The sequence below is a fragment of the Pleurodeles waltl genome, chromosome 2_1, assembly GCF_031143425.1.
Source record: "Pleurodeles waltl isolate 20211129_DDA chromosome 2_1, aPleWal1.hap1.20221129, whole genome shotgun sequence".
Taxonomy (NCBI): domain Eukaryota; kingdom Metazoa; phylum Chordata; class Amphibia; order Caudata; family Salamandridae; genus Pleurodeles; species Pleurodeles waltl.
Genome location: NC_090438.1, coordinates 702,544,697 through 702,560,681, shown reverse-complemented (window position 1 = coordinate 702,560,681; position 15,985 = coordinate 702,544,697). Strand labels below are relative to the sequence as shown.

Here is a 15,985-nt window from a genome sequence, read left to right as displayed (position 1 = left end):
TAATTGAGAGGTGTCTTTCATTCTTATAATGTAGGTGCTTGGTGTCAATCTTAAACACCTGTATGATCAATATTTCAGTTGTGGTAGATCAGTTTACCACACTTGACAAAGCATCTTTAAATTTTTTCCGAAATACATTGTAGAATACAGCTGTCGTGTCTGTGTGAGTCAACCCTCTCTGCCTTTAATTGATAAAACATGCTCACATGTGAAATTATATCTCAGGTTCTCTGGGTCAACGTTACCACATTGACATGAAACAACTGCAGTATTGTAATGGACTATCTCCATTATTTATGGGTTTCATACAGTCTGATGTACCCTGAGGCAAGCGGGAAAAGATTGTCAGAACTTTGCTTTACCCATGAAGCATATAGGGTTGGTTCTAAAAAATTTAGTTTGTATTAGACAAGAAAATGTTTGAGAATCCCCTGAAAATGTATCTGGTACTGCCTAAACAATGAGACCCAGCAACAAAGGCAAATCTTGTCAGGGATTTAAGTCTATGGCATCTCTCTTTTCATCATTGTCAGGCATTTGAAGTGTCTCAATTGATCACTTTGGTAATGAGAGAATAATATTGTTTAGCAAAAAGGTTCATTCTTGGCCAGCCACATGCAAATCACTCAGAATCTTATCATTGGCTTGTGCTATGGCCTGAAGTAGATTATCATCTGAATCACTGTCAGTATCATGGTCTGCTGGGTGCGAGGAGTCAGCTGAGCATCGTGTATGGGCAGACTTGAGCTTGTGGTCACAAGCAAGGATGTGTGCTGTGCGAAGAGATGAACTTGCTGTGCCTTGCGCTAATTCTTTGGGCGAAAGGGGCGGTTCAGGGGGGAGCGTCATGCGTTTTGAAAATCCAGCAGTGTCAGCTGTGCAGCCACTGAGCAAACCATCTTATACTACCTGAGGAAGGCAGAAGCTGAAACGTTGTAGTAGAAATATATTTTTGTTCTTTGATGAGATCATCTGTTTGAGTAACTTCTTTCTTGGATATTACATTTTCTTGTGACTCATTGCATCCTTTGGGATCCAGATTTTTGCCCTGGCTGGCTGTTGTTTTCTTGTGATCCTTCATCTTCTAGTATATATATATATACATATATACATATATATATATATATATATATATATGTATATATATATATATATATATATATATATACATACATACATAGCGTGATTCCGGTGAGCTTCCTTACACCCCCAACAGCCTCACCATAGCATCCATTTACCACGAAATAAAATTTGTAAAGCATGTAGTAACTCAGCACACACTCAATCCATTTTGTTTATTTGTTTATCTAGAAAACAGTGCTTCCCCAAACAAAATGTCAACGCTTTTCGGCTGACCGCCTTCAACTGGACAATTCCCTACAAAGTAAACAACTGCCCACTATACGTTAGTTGGCCATCATTTGTTTTCACACACCCTCCTTGGTCATATTACTATCCTGTTGCTCTCAATGTTATCCTGAGTGCCATTTTGGAAACGAGTTTAACACAGTTGTATCGTCTTTTAAACCATAATATCTGTGGACCTGCTTGAAAATCGAGATTCAAAAATCAATCCTCTCTCTGTTAAACATCAAAACTCCCTCTATAACACTTCCTTCCGTTCCTTCCCTTCAATTTTCAATTTTGCCCCTTCTGCTTCCGTATTCCTTTCCCTTTCTACCCTTTCCTGCTGACTTTTTTTCTGTCACTTCATTCTCCCAGCCTTATGCCCTCAGCTACTTTTATGGGTGATCTTGGATTGAAGATTAACTCGACCAAGTCCCATGTGATGGTTAAGGGCGACAAGAGTATGGGCCTGAAATTATATCTCCCCCAGAGTGAAAAATTAACAGAGGTCCGTACATTTACTTACTTAGGTCTCTGTCTTCGATAGCGAAAGTAATTGGCCCCATCTTATTAATGTTAGGTGCCTGCAATTTGTACAAACCATGGAGGCCCTTTTTAAGTTCTCTAAGAAGTTAGGATCCAGGCCTCTGGATACTTTGCTTGCCATTTATGAGGCTCGGTGCAGCTCGACAGTCACTTATGGGGCTGGATTGTGAGGCTACAGGGATGTCTCAAGGTGACAAGCAAAAGAGAATGTCTTTTTGAGAAGGCTCCTGTCAGTCTCTAGTAGTTTGCCAGGGTTTTTGTGTCCATCTGTCCCCTGGAGGATCGTACTGGGCTGGCCCCCATTATGTTGTGGCACCAAAAATGAGACTTCTCTTAAACGGGAGACAGTGCAAGATTGTTTACTTTTCGAGCATCCCCAAAGGATCCCATGGTTTAGATATGTGAAGGAACTTTTGGCAATCCTGGACAGAGTCAATTGCTTTGATTTACCAGCAAATTTGGCACTGGTCCCTAGGTGTGCTAACCTCTGAACCTATTGAATTTATTTGCAGCACATAGAGGGGCATATTTATACTCAGTTTGCGTCGAATTTGCGTCTTTTTTTTATGCAAATTCGGCGCAAAACTAACGCCATATTTATACTTTGGCGTTAGACGCGTCTAGCGCCAAAGTATGAGGAATGAGCGTCATTTTTTTGCGTGAACGCCTTCCTTGCGTTAATGAGATGCAAGGTAGGCGTTCCCGTCTAAAAAAATGACTGCGACGCAAATGCGTCGTATTTATACTCCCGGGCAAAAATCACGCCCGGGAGTGGGCGGGGCAAAAAACCCCGCATTTGCGCCTCTTTTTAATGCCTGGGTCAGGGCAGGCGTTATGGGACCTGTGGGCTCAAAATGAGCCCACAGCTGCCCTCCCATGCCCCCAGGGACCCCCCCTGCCACCCTTGCCCACCCCAGGAGGACACCCAAGGATGGAGGGACCCATCCCAGGGACATTCAGGTAAGTTCAGGTAAGTATAATTTTTTTTTTTTTATATTCTTTTTTTGGCATAGGGGCCTGATTTGTGCCCCCCTACATGCCACAATGCCCAATGACCATGCCCAGGGGACATAAGTCCCCTGGGCATGGCCATTGGGCAAGGGGGCATGACTCCTGTCTTTACTAAGACAGGAGTCATGTAAATGGCGTCTGGGCGTCGTTAAAAATGGCGCAAATCGGGTGGAGGTGATTTTTTTGCCTCTACCTGACTTGCCCCATTTTAAGACGCCCTAACGCCATTTTCCCCAACGCCGGCGCTGCCTGGTGTACGTGGTTTTTTCCACGCACACCAGGCAGCGCCGGTCTGCTAGCGCCGGCTAACGCCATTCAATAAATACGGCGCCCGCATGGCGCTTCAGAATGGTGTTAGCCGGCGCTAATCTTTTTGGCGCAAAACTGCGATAGCGCAGTTTTGCGTCAAAAAGTATAAATATGGCCCAGAGTGTCCATTACAAGGGGTAAGAGGAGAGTGGAGGAGTATCTCCCATCGGATACTAAGGACGCTTTTGCGTTCTACCTGTTATATCCTTTGGAAGTCCATCAAAGGTGTTATCGTGTTATATTCTGGTTTGACATTGCACATATTCCAGTAGCCTATCCGAGTAATGTGTATTCTGACTCTGCCCTTGATCCTTGTGAATCTATCCAGTCCTTGTCACACTTTACTTTTTTTTTACTTTGTACTCTGTAACCAATAAAAGGTTTTTAATACCGCTGTTTAAAAATTTGAATATTAGGAGGTGCAGGCCTGCCTTGTTTTACCTCCAGCTTTCGCAATTTGAATATATATGTTGGAGTATTTACACGTTTATTTCTGCCGCTGTGGAATTTAGAGGCTTGGTGGGGAAGTGATAGCTGTATGATTGCTTGGCTACATTTGAAATCTATTAGCGGTCTTTTTACTTTTTTTTATATTTTAATATTTTACATTGCGGTTTTGTCTTTTATGGTGTTTTTTAACCAAATAAAGAATGTTTGACTGACTGACCCTCTCCTACTTTTTTGTCCTTGTTTTTTGCCCCACTGACGTTCATGTACCATTCCTCCTTTCCTTAGGTAATTCTTTCGTTGCGTCCTGTCACCTTTCCTTTTCACCCTCTCTTCTCTTGTTTTATTTTCTATGCCACTTCACCACTTCAACTTTCCTTCCCTTTATCTTCCCTCCTATTTTCTTTCCTTTCTGATCATTATCCTTCATCTCTCTGTCACTTGTATTCCTTTATTAATCCTTCCCTACTCATCTTCTTTTCACCATCTTTTTCTTTTCTTGCTTTTGTCCATTTCTCCTTCTCTACTTTTGTGCCGGCCCCAGCCTCTTTCCTGACCTATCTTTCATCCTGCTTTGTGTTTTCCATTTTTCTTTCTTTTCTCTTCTGCTTCATGTCGTCTTCATTGCTTATTTCTTTTTCCCTCCCTCGTTCCTTTCTTCACACCATGATTTCCTTCCTTCAGACCTCATTCCCTTTCTTCCCTTTCATCTGTCCTCTTCACTCTTATCTTCTCTTTTCCTTCCCTTCCCTTCCCTTCCTTTTCCACTTCTTTCCCAGTTGAATTTAATTAAGATTATTTCATATAACGAATGTACCTTTCCAACAGTAATAGTGCTTTTGAGTTTAAATGTACTTTTGTGGTAATGTATTGTAAGCATTTCTGAGGCTAATGTATGGCAGCCAACTGAAACTAATAAAAACACACAAGAATAAACAATCCACCTGGGACATAGCTTGACAAATTTGCTTTCTCAACATTGTTATGTGTGCTGAGATGAATAATTTTTCGATTTTTCTGTATTTTACATTACAGAAATGCCCAGCCTGTAATATCTCTGCTCCTTACTTGAAGAACAGCCGCGGCCAAGTGCTGTACAACCTGTCAGGGCTTGACTTAGAGGAATATTTAATCACACCCTTAAAGAGAGAAAGGTAATCCATAAAGCTGTCAATACCGATGACTTGTTTCCAGAAACTAACTTGTTTCCTTAAATTTATAATCTGCCAAGCTGTTTCCCTCTTTGCAGAAGAATAAGACTTTATCAGAACAGAGGTGTTGCATTTTCCGATCCAGCTTAAACCTTTTGGATCTGATGCATTGTGTAATTGCATTTGAAATGTGTTTGGAAAAGTCGTTTGGGTTTGGAGTGTGGACGCATAGCTTGAAAAGAAAAACATATTTTATTCAGGGGATTATTACTTTCCTTTCCATTACCCTGACAAAATGTGTTTGTTTACACATTGTTTCAGCTCTCACTCTTGCTATACTGCATAGAGCAAATCACACCTCTTTGATGAGCACCTTCCCAGTCTTCAAAACAGGGGCATCCCAGTTCCCTTCGTCTATTAGGAGGAAGATCAAAAAACATATATATCCCTCCTGGTGCTCCTGCGTTTTCGATGTGCACAATCTCGAAATGTCTCCTAAATTTCCTTGAATGTTCAGCAGGCTAGGATTTTCATCTCACATTAAAGAGATGTCATGTAAAACAGGCCCCTGCATCCTGTGGAGCGGGGGTACTCACTCTTCACGGAGCCCCCCATTCAGCTCAATATCTATGAATATCTAGTAAGTTATACATTCTGAAGAGGAGCCCCAAAATTTTGTGTTATACTACTATCTCACTATTGTTAGACCTGTCGGCCTTAGGATGGTCTTCCCCCCAACATTTTACTGTCCTTCTCCATTTTTCCGATCTTGTTTTTGCTAGCCTTGAGACACTGCATACTTTACCACTGCTAACCATTGATAAATTGCATGTGCTCACTCTTTCAAACATGGTAACATTGGCTGATCCCCAATTTGCGTATTTAATTTACCTGTAAGACCCTAGTAAAGTGGCAGTACCTGTGTCCAGGGCCTGTAAATTAAATGCTCAGAGTGGGCCTGTAGTACTGACTGTGCCACCCACTTAAGTAGCACTTTAAACATGTAACATGACCTACCATTGCAGAGCCCGTGTGTGCAGTTTTTAAACCATTTTGACTTGGCAAAATAAACTTTTGCCAGGCCAAAACCTTCCTTTTTTAATACATATAAGTCACCCCTAGGGAAGGTCAAGGACAGCCCAGAGGGCAGAGTGCAATGTATTTAAAACATAGGACAAGCGCACTAAGTTTTGCATTCTTTTTTCACTACTGCAAGGCCTATCTCTCCCATAGGTTGACAATGGAGTTGGCATATTACATTTTATAAGTGTAATTTCGAAATGGGAAGAGAAGTCCAGTTCATGTTTGGTGCCTCTGGGATTATAAATTAAAATCCTAATTTATGGTGACATCCGATTTTAAATTACAATTCTGAAAATTCCAAAGTTGGCGTTCTCTTGCCTTAGCCATTTAGTGCCTGTAGTAGGTCACTGGTAATATGACTGGAAGTAGCTGACAGGCTTTGTGTAGTCCTAGACAGCTACACACAATGTGGAGCTTATGTGTGCCATCACTGGCGGATAGAAAGGAGGAGCTGGGTACAGCTTCACTTACACCTGAATAGGCTGTGTCTTACCTCCCACACAAATGGCTGAATACCACCTGTGATTAGCCTGGAGCCCAGACAGGGAAGGCAGGATGCCTGGAGACCTCTAAAGGAAACCTCTAGCAGTTTCTCACCCACTTCAAAAGCACAACTGCATATAAATCCTGCACCTCAGACACAACCACTTCAGTACAATTCTGGATCTACAGATATTCTTCGAAGGAAGAAGGACGTCTGTGCTGCTGAAAGGATTGCCACTCTGCTGGACTACTGCTCTGAAGGAACTACTGCCCTATGTGTGCTCAATCTTCAATGCTGGACTTCGAATCGCAAGCCCTGATGATGGGGTCCTCGAAAACGATTTAGGCTCTCATTTCGTAGCCATGCTGTATCTCAGAACCAACACAACGCTTCATAAGCTAGGATTTGGGGTACTTTATTCAGTGGGCCTAATTAAGTCCCTTTAGCCAGCCTACGCTCCATCTCAGTCGGCTTGAACTTGTGACTTTGTCCACAGTTCGCACTTTACGCCTTTTGGCTTGATTTTTTACTAAAATCAATAACATTGAATCTCTCCAGTTTTACTGACTGGATTATGGTCATTTTGGTCTTGTTTTATATATTTAAGAAAGTTCTCTTTTACTAACTTGGTATGGGATCCTTTTTTGTGTTGTGTTTTCATTGTATTACTGTTTGAAGTATTGCACAACTACTTTACACATTGCTTCTAAATTAAGCCTGATGGTTCTGTTCCAAGCTACTGCAGGGTTGAGCACAAGATAATTTAGGGTTAGCTTGTACCTCACTCTGACAAGGTTTGTGATTACTGCTTGACCAGGACTCATACCCCAATCAACTAATAACCCAATTTCTTACAGTTATATATATTGGATCTTTCATTCCTGGACATCTGCTGTTAATGAGTAGTCATCAAAATGTCAACAAATGTGATTGTCTACAGAGTTTCCGACTATAATCTGTTCACATGATTGAGGGCTAAAGTTCCTGACAGTCTGTGCAGTTGCTCCGTCCAAATAATTTGTACATTATTCCAGAAAATTACCCTGTGTTTTTGCTTTTTAGCAATGGTTCCCAAATGACCAATGAGTGCCCTACAGGAAACACCGTGCTAGTCTCCCCTGACTGGAGAGGCTCCTCTGCCTCTTTGTTCTCACCACCATCTGGAATCAAGGAGTCAACCCTTTATGAATGCTACTAGTGCACCTGTCATTCATGTTACCTGCACCTATCTACAAACATTGGCAAGATGGAGTAGAAATGCTACTCACAGAAGATAACACTATCTCTACTTTTTCCTGCTCTTCTGTTGTTTGCATCCAGGGCTGAATGGAAATACACAATGCTTTCTGTCAAAACAGCCCACTTGAAGGTATATCTTTTTATTTGCACATAGGCAGCACTATATTTCATTCTGGAGATATAACCTTCTCAGACACCTCTCAGTGGAGCAAAGCAATGCTTCCGCCTGATTGACTATAGTCATTGATTGTAGAAGGAACACTGAAATTGACTGGCAGTTGGTATTGATCAACCGCTTAAACTTATACAAAGGCCACTGCTACACCAAGTGGATGGTCATAGCCAAGGGTCGTGCCCTATAATCTGCTGGTTAGAGTTTTGAAATTCTGAGTGCATGGGGAGCTGGAGCATAAACTCTGTGACCTTTTGTGATAGCATACAGTTCTGAAGGAAGGCTTACTGTTTTTTTAAAGGGATACATCCATATCATGTGCCCAGAGCATTCTGGCTATGGTTAAGCCATTAGCTGATGCCCCTCCCCCCCAGATGAGCCCTTTTTGGCTGTTTGGGGTACTTCTTGCTGAGGGGTCCATACCTTTTTTCCACATAAGGTATCCACACCAATTTTGTGTCTTTATTTCCAACATCCTGGGGATTCTAAAGGTACCAAGGGTTTGTGGATTCCTCTGGAGGGGAGCGAGAAAATAGGCAAAATACAGCAACATTTGGAGGTTTTTAAGACACTAGGAAAAAAGTGCTCCAGATAAAAGTGTCTGTTTTTCCCCTAAAAATGGCATCCGTGAACAATTTGCTATACTAAAGTCACCATGTTCCCTGGTTTCAGGTGCATGCAGAGCTGAATCAAAAAAACGAAGGGGCATATTTAAGCGCCCCTAGCACCACCGAGTGTCACTTTTATTGATGCTCCGGTGACACTATGCACTGCACCGTATTTACAAAGTGGCATTAAGCCACTTTTTGTGGCTTAATGCCACCTTGTAAATACGGCCTCTTCACATGCAGCACTTTGCGTGGAAGGGGCAAGCAATGGGTCTTGCTGTGGGCTTGCCACAGCAACACCCATTGCATTTTGACACTGCCCCAAAGATTTACGAGTTTTCGTAAACCTGAGGCAGTGGCAAAATCTAAGGCCACCCCAGGGGTAACGTTAGCAGGGCACAGCAAGTAGAAATGCTTTCATCTCTCCTCATTTGTTGCTGATTCTATGTTTGCTGCATTCTGCAGCAGATATAGAAATAGGAAATCACCACTTAAGACTGTTTTTGTGCAGGAAGGTGTTTCTTCCTGCACAAAAACAATCTCCCCCTCAACGCAGCCATTCTTGCACAATTGCGCAAGGGTTGCTGCGTTGGTGCACAACAGCAGATTCACCATCGGTGCAGGGCGAAACAGAAGGGTGCGCCGTATTCTACGGCGCACCCCTGCGTTGTGAAAATGATGGTGCACGATGCTGCCATATTTGGTGCACTGACGCGCTCTGCCATTTTCCTTTAAATCTGGTCCTAATTTTGTACCACAGTTTTGCCATTTTTCTAAGAGGTAGCCTCTTTTTCCTATTTTTTGAGCTCTCAACCTACTTTCAGTTTGTGGTGGAAATAAGTGTGAAAGCTATCGGTGATCAAAAAAGTTATAGATTTCGGCAAAATAGACGAAATTCTGATTTCAATAACGGATCATGTGTGTAGATGTCTCAAGGGTTTTCCAAAGAAAATAACTGTTGAAATAAAGAAATACTGAAAATATATTAGGAAAACACTTGCATTTGTGACAACATTTTCATCTATAACTTTTTGTCATGATGGGCAATTTACAAAAGCAATATACCATTACATCTGCTAGACCCCACTGATTGCAGGAAAATATTGGGTTTGTAGGTTCTTAAAGAAACCAAGGTATCTAGAGTCAACAACTGAGCTGTAGTGTACAATGGTTTTTCATTGAGTACCAAGTATAGACCAATTGCTATAGTGCAATAGGCAGGGTGAAAAATGGGAATGAAGGAAACATATGTATATCTACAATGGCAACAAGATATAGAATTTCGGTGCAGTGGTGTTTTCCGCATCTCTGATTTTGTGAGTATCTGTACTAGCCTAGAATTTGGAGGGTATGTTCCAAAAATGTCACCTTTCTTATTCATTGGCTTGAATTTAAAAGACATAAATGCAACACAATTCAATTGGTAATAACAGTTATTTTATATTCTATGCTTCCACTAGTCTCCTAATAAAATGTTACCTCACTTTTGTGTGTAGGCAAAGTGCCCGTGACAGGAAACGGCCTAAAATGCAAGATGGATGCATTGCATTTTTCCACCAAAAACTGACCCTTTTTTCCAATGCGAGTAGCTCTAGATTTTGGACCCTAGCTCAGCTGGCACCTAGGGAAACCTAGCCAACCTACACATTTCTGAAAACTAGACTCCTGGGGAAATCTAGGGTGGGGTGACTTGTGTGGCTCTCACCAGGTTTTTCTACACAGAATCCCCTGCAAGCTCAAACTTTGTCAAAAAAATAATTTATTTGCATTTCTGTGAGGAAAAGTCCTGAAATCTGCAGGCAGCCACACATTTTCTACCACCCAGTGTTCGCCCAAGTTGCCCGTGAAAAACAGTGCCTCACTTGTGTGGATGGGCCAAGTGCCCATGACAGGGAAGGGCCCAAAACGTATTGTGGAGACATCAAAATTATCTGTCACAAAAAAACCTGGTTTTGCAAGGGAGGCACCTGCGATTTTGGTCGAGGGCTCGATGTCCATCTAAGGAAACCTACCAAACCCAGACATTTCTTAAAACTAGACAGCAGTGAGAGTTCAGAGAGGTATGGCTCGCCTTGATACCACGAGAGACAGCTACCCCTTGGGGTATCCCTGGTGGCCTAGTGGGATTCCTGCTCGTGGATTGTCACATGCCACTAGCCACAAGCAGGAATTCATTTGTTAGAGACATCGTTGGAAAGGAGAGACCCTCTCCTTTCCAACGATGCCTCCATCAAAAAGGGGAGCATTTAAAAGACAAAATAACACCCCCGGATGCTGGAGCACCTCTTACCTGCTCCCTGTAACTGGTCTAGTAGGAGTTTGTGATGTCACAGATGGGTGGGAGAGGGGGAGGAGAGTGACGCAGAAGTGATTCTGTATCTCCTATGACAGGACAAAAAGGAATCCCCCATTGCTTTGCACTGGAGGATTCTCGAAAGCCCTCCCCAGTGTTGGTCAATGGCTGTTGGAGGCACCAGGGAGGGTGTGCGTGTGTCGGCCATTGGCTGACATGTGCACTTTCAGGGTGGATCACCATAACCAGCTGCCACTTCACACTGGGTAAATTGAACACAGGTTGAATCAAAAGACCATAACCTTAAACCAGTTTGACTTATCTTTGCCAAAGTCTGTACCCTGTAAGCTCTAGGCAAAAGGGTGCAGGAAAATGTCAGTAGGGTCTTTAGACAGGTGCTGAAGAATATCATCATTAAATAAAGTCAATGCATAGAAAAAATATTGCTAAATGGCACTTTACGGACATCACAAAACATTGTTTTATACAGAAACCTACACATTGCCCTAAATAATCAGATTAATGGGTGTTGTGGTTACTATAAAAACAGTAAAAGCAAAGATCCTGATTCACAAAAGTAAAGTTAGACCAAAGGTCTAACTTTACTACTATTCAGTATTCACAAAGGTAAGTTACAAGTAGTATTTTTACATAAGAGTACACAAAGATAAGGCACATTTGCTGCATATAATTTACACGTTTTTATGCATTAATTGTATTCATTTGGTGAGAGGCCTGTGACCTTCCATAAACAAATGAATTAAGCAGCCTTTGGCATTTTCATGGATACAGTGTTCAGGATTCACCAAACAACACTTGTTTGCATTTTGTATTTACATAATATAGTTAGAGATTGTTTTAAGGTAGCATAATGGCTCAAAGCAAGTATTTGGAAAGAATAGTTTTGTATATCAATTAACTTCTGGTTATCTTAGCATTGTTCTGGCATGTTTACATAAATTATTCACCAAATGGGCAGGTTGTGCCATCACATTCACCTCCTCCTACTGTTTTGAATTTTGTTATCTCATCCAAAAAATGAACCCAGATTAGGATTTCACATGTACAGTGCTGCTAACTACGTGATACATTTATGAGACACATCTGATTCAATATACATAACTTTACTTTGGTATGAATACATTAACAGGATGAATTAAAGGTTATGATGAACATTTGTCATGGGCATTTGAAATATTTAGCTGTGTGCTTTATAGCCCCTGAGTACTGTTAGAATTTTATCAAGAAGTGCCCAGATATACTTGGACTCTTCTGTCTTTCTCTTACTGAATGTGTTGGTGTTTTCACAGTTCAAAATGTGCTCATTTAGGAATGTGTGCCTATGATGTGTTAATTATGCTTAATTTGGGGTTTTGTTAGAGCATGCCATGCCATGGAATTCTAAGGAGGATCAAAATAGAAATGTGGTTTTGAAATGCCCTATGGCCATACCCATTAAAGGCATAAAAAATTGTGGATCTACCATTATTTTTACACGTTTATTCATGCTTCTTCAATAATATTATCTCTTAAGGATACTTGTCCCAGGTAGGATCATTGAGTTTGATCATTTGATTTGCTTTTTTTCAGTGAATATGTACATATATAATCCTGATGATTAATTTTGTTATTATTGTTTTATTTTTGCTGCAGGTGCAATTACATTACACAGATCCGAACTTAGTCCTATTACATCATGACACATTATGCCTGTGTATTGATCTGATGTGCTACAATTCTTTTAAATGCCCTTATCCCAATAATAATTAAGAAAACATATCTAGAAGTATATCTGTGAAAGGGGCCTTGTATTTTAACCTCTATCCCCCCCATCTCAATTCTCCTTCACAATACTCGTCTGCCCCCATATGCCCTGGTATCTCCTTAAAGCTCCGACTCATTGGGCATACAACTTTTCTTTTACCCATATTGCCTCTATCTTTGCCTCCCATGCTGCACACGTGGGGGGGTAACAGTGATATCCATGCTTGAAGAATCAGTGATGAGGCTATCAAGGTGGCCACAAATATTATTTGTCTAGCAGATATCGACAAGTCTATTCTTTGCGTGATACCCCATAGTGCCACTAATGACCTAGGAGCTAGCTTGTATGATATCATGACACTAATCCTTTGAAAGATCTTTCCCCAGTACTCTACCACATGAATGCATGAGAAGCACATATAGAGCCAATCTCCCTGGGTCGTTTGGCAGCGCGTGCATAATCCTGATGCCTCTGGATACATTTCTTTTATTCTAGCAGGAGTGTAATAAAGCAACCATTTGGAATAAAATGTGATTCTTTTGAGATTTGCCCCCCTAAGTGCTTTTTGTGACACCTTGTTGTGCTTTCGTCATTGTTGTATCCCTATTTTACACCCCATAATATTTTCTACTCTGATGAAAAGTTGGGATATTGCCTTAATTGCACGTCCTTCGTGAAGTGTCTTATACCATGTACCAATGCCTATTTGATCATTATAGAAGGCCTGAAAAGTAGCTTCATTGCAGCCATCTATTACTTTTTCCTTTGAATGTAAAAAATGTTGGATTTGACAGTAGGAAAATTTTAAGCTTCCGGAAATGTCATTTGTTTTCCATTATGCACTGTATCCATGATTTGATACAATCCCCTATAAGAAAATCCACTAGGGACCTAGGGCCAGATGTAGTAAAATTCTGAATTGCGACTCGCAAATTCAGAATGTAGGATGGTGTCCCTGACACCGTCTGCGACTCGCAAGGGGGTCGCAAAGGCCCACCTCATAAATATTAATGAGGTGGGTCGCAATTTGCAACCCCCATGAGACTCGCCGCACTCACAGGGATAGTGGCCTGCTGGAGACAGCAGACTACCATGTCTGTGCCTGCTTTTAAATAAAGCAGTTTTTTTTCTGTAATGCAGCCTGTTTTCCTTAAAGGAAAATGAGAAGTATTACAAAACAAAAAAATGAAACGTTTCCGTTTAATTTTTTTAGAGCAGGCAGTGGTCCATAGGACCACTGCCTGCTCTGAAAAAATGTTTTTCATGCCATTCACAAAGGGGAAGGGGTCCCATGCAAATGGGTTACCACCAGTGTGACACTGGTGGTAACTGCGATTGTTTTGCGACCGCGTTCGCGGTCACAAAACAATACAACATCGCGCTGCGACTCGCAATTTGGAAGGGGAACACCCCTTCCTAATTGCGACTCACAGTCCTGTTTTGCGAATCGGTAACCAGGTTACCGATTCGCAAAACGGGGATTGGGCATCGCGATGTGCTTTTTGCACGTCACAAACAGCAAAATTCGCTGTTTGCGACGTGCAAAAAGTTTTGTACATCTGGCCCCTAATCCCTACTTCTTCCCACTTTTGAACATGTCTTTGACTAATTTCTAAACCTATCATCCAGGTATCCCTAAGTCTCATTGACGGGTGAATCTTACAAATTTGATATTTGGCCTGTATTAATAATATACTAGACTGTATCATTACCGGTATTTTATATCTTACCCTTTTTGAGAGGCTGGGGTGTTTAAGAAATCGTGAAAGCTGCATGTTTGTTTCTGTCAACATTTGATTAAGATAGAAATTGAGATGTGTCTTTTACGTATCTCTTGAAGCCCAGTCCAAAACAGAAGCTTCATAATAAATTTGAACGTTGGGGAGTGCCAGCCCCCCATTTTTTACTGTAAAGGTTAGCTTTTCTAAATGTAACCGAGGTTTCTTATGGTACCATATGAATTGTCTAATCAATGAGTCCAACTCTTGGAAGAACTTTTTAGGGACTCTCAGGATTATACTAGAGAAAACAAATAGCAAGGGGAGAATCATCATTTTCACCAATGCAATCCTTCCTATAATCGTCATATTGGATTCCTGCCATTTCGCCAATAGTCCTTGAATCTTCTTAAGAACCCTCATGTAGTTCAACTGGAACAAATCTACTGGGTTCTTAGACACATATATGCCTAAGTACCTAATGGGGCTAGAAGATGAAGATAACATCCGGATATCCTTTGGCAGAACTGATATTTCTGCATTATACAAAAGGGCTTTTGATTTGGACCTGTTGATACTATAGCTCCCCAAATCCGAGAAGGTCTTGATCTTAGAGAAAGCTCTGTCAACGTTAAGCAAATCTGCACGAAGATACAAGATCATATCATCTGCGAATAATTTCACCTTGGGAGCTAGAGGAAGCGGAGCCTGTAGATATTTGTCCTGCCGAATTGCTGCAGCCAATGGCCCAATAAATTGCGCAAACAGCACTGGAGACATAGGACAACCTTGTTGCGTGCCCCGTGATATCTGTATCAGTCCTGCGATTTGTGCGTTTATCGAGACCATGTCTTGGGCCTCTACATATAACCTAAGCAGCCTCTGAGTAAATTTCCCTGGGGAACCGAATTTGCCTAGAACCATAAACAATGGTTCCCATTGAACGAGATCAAATGCCTTTTCTGCATCAAGCATTAAAATCGCCACCGGATGGTGCTTATGAGATAAGTAATCCATCGCCTAGATCAAGAAATTAGTATTGGTGGACAGCAGCCTCCCCGCTAGAAATCCGCATTGATCCTCGTGTATCAGCCCTTGACCACCTGAGCCATACGAACCACAATTATTAGTAAATAATTTATAGTCCTAATTTAGGAGGCTAATCGGACGATATGAGCCCGGATATTCCGGTGGTTTATCATTTTAAAAAAAACTAACTACTATAGCCCTGGAGAATGCTGATGAGACCTCTGCTCTTTCTATTATTTTGTTGAATAGGTCGACTAAAATGTTGGCGATTTGACCCTCTAATATTTTATAAACTTCTACGGGAAGGCTGCTTTTCCATTAGGGCCCCCCCCCCTTATTGCCTCTACTACTTCATTAAGAGTGATAGGGGACATTAATATATTTTGTGCCCCTAGGTCTAAGCTTGGCAATATCACTGAATCCATTTGTACTTTATACCAAATATTTCCCATAGACGCTGCATTTATCATTCATTTAATTCAATCTCCGTGTCAGTGTATGTCCGCTTTCAAAGAATGTATCGTATCACTTCTTGGCAAAAAAAAAAAGCTTTGCTCTGAAAAACTGAAAACAAATCTTTTCATTTTTGATTTTGAAATGCATCTTGTTTCCTTTAAGGAAAACGGCTGCATTTAAAAAAAAACAAAAAAAACCTGCTTTATTTGAAAGCAGTCACAGACATGGTGGTCTGCTGTTTCCAGCAGGCTACCATCCCTGTGAGGGCGGGCATTCCCAATGGGGTCGCAAATTGCGACCTACCCCATGAATATTCATGAGATAGAG

General features: G+C 41.4%; 1 protein-coding gene across 1 annotated transcript in view; it reads left to right on the top strand.

Annotated features, from left to right (window-relative positions):
• Positions 1–15,985, top strand: part of ABCA13 (ATP binding cassette subfamily A member 13) — a 2,435,905-nt gene that overhangs the window by 1,556,226 nt on the left and 863,694 nt on the right. The window contains exon 37 of the mRNA XM_069216941.1: positions 4,696–4,814. Coding sequence (XP_069073042.1) covers positions 4,696–4,814 — 119 coding nt within the window. The remainder of the gene's footprint in view (positions 1–4,695; positions 4,815–15,985) is intronic.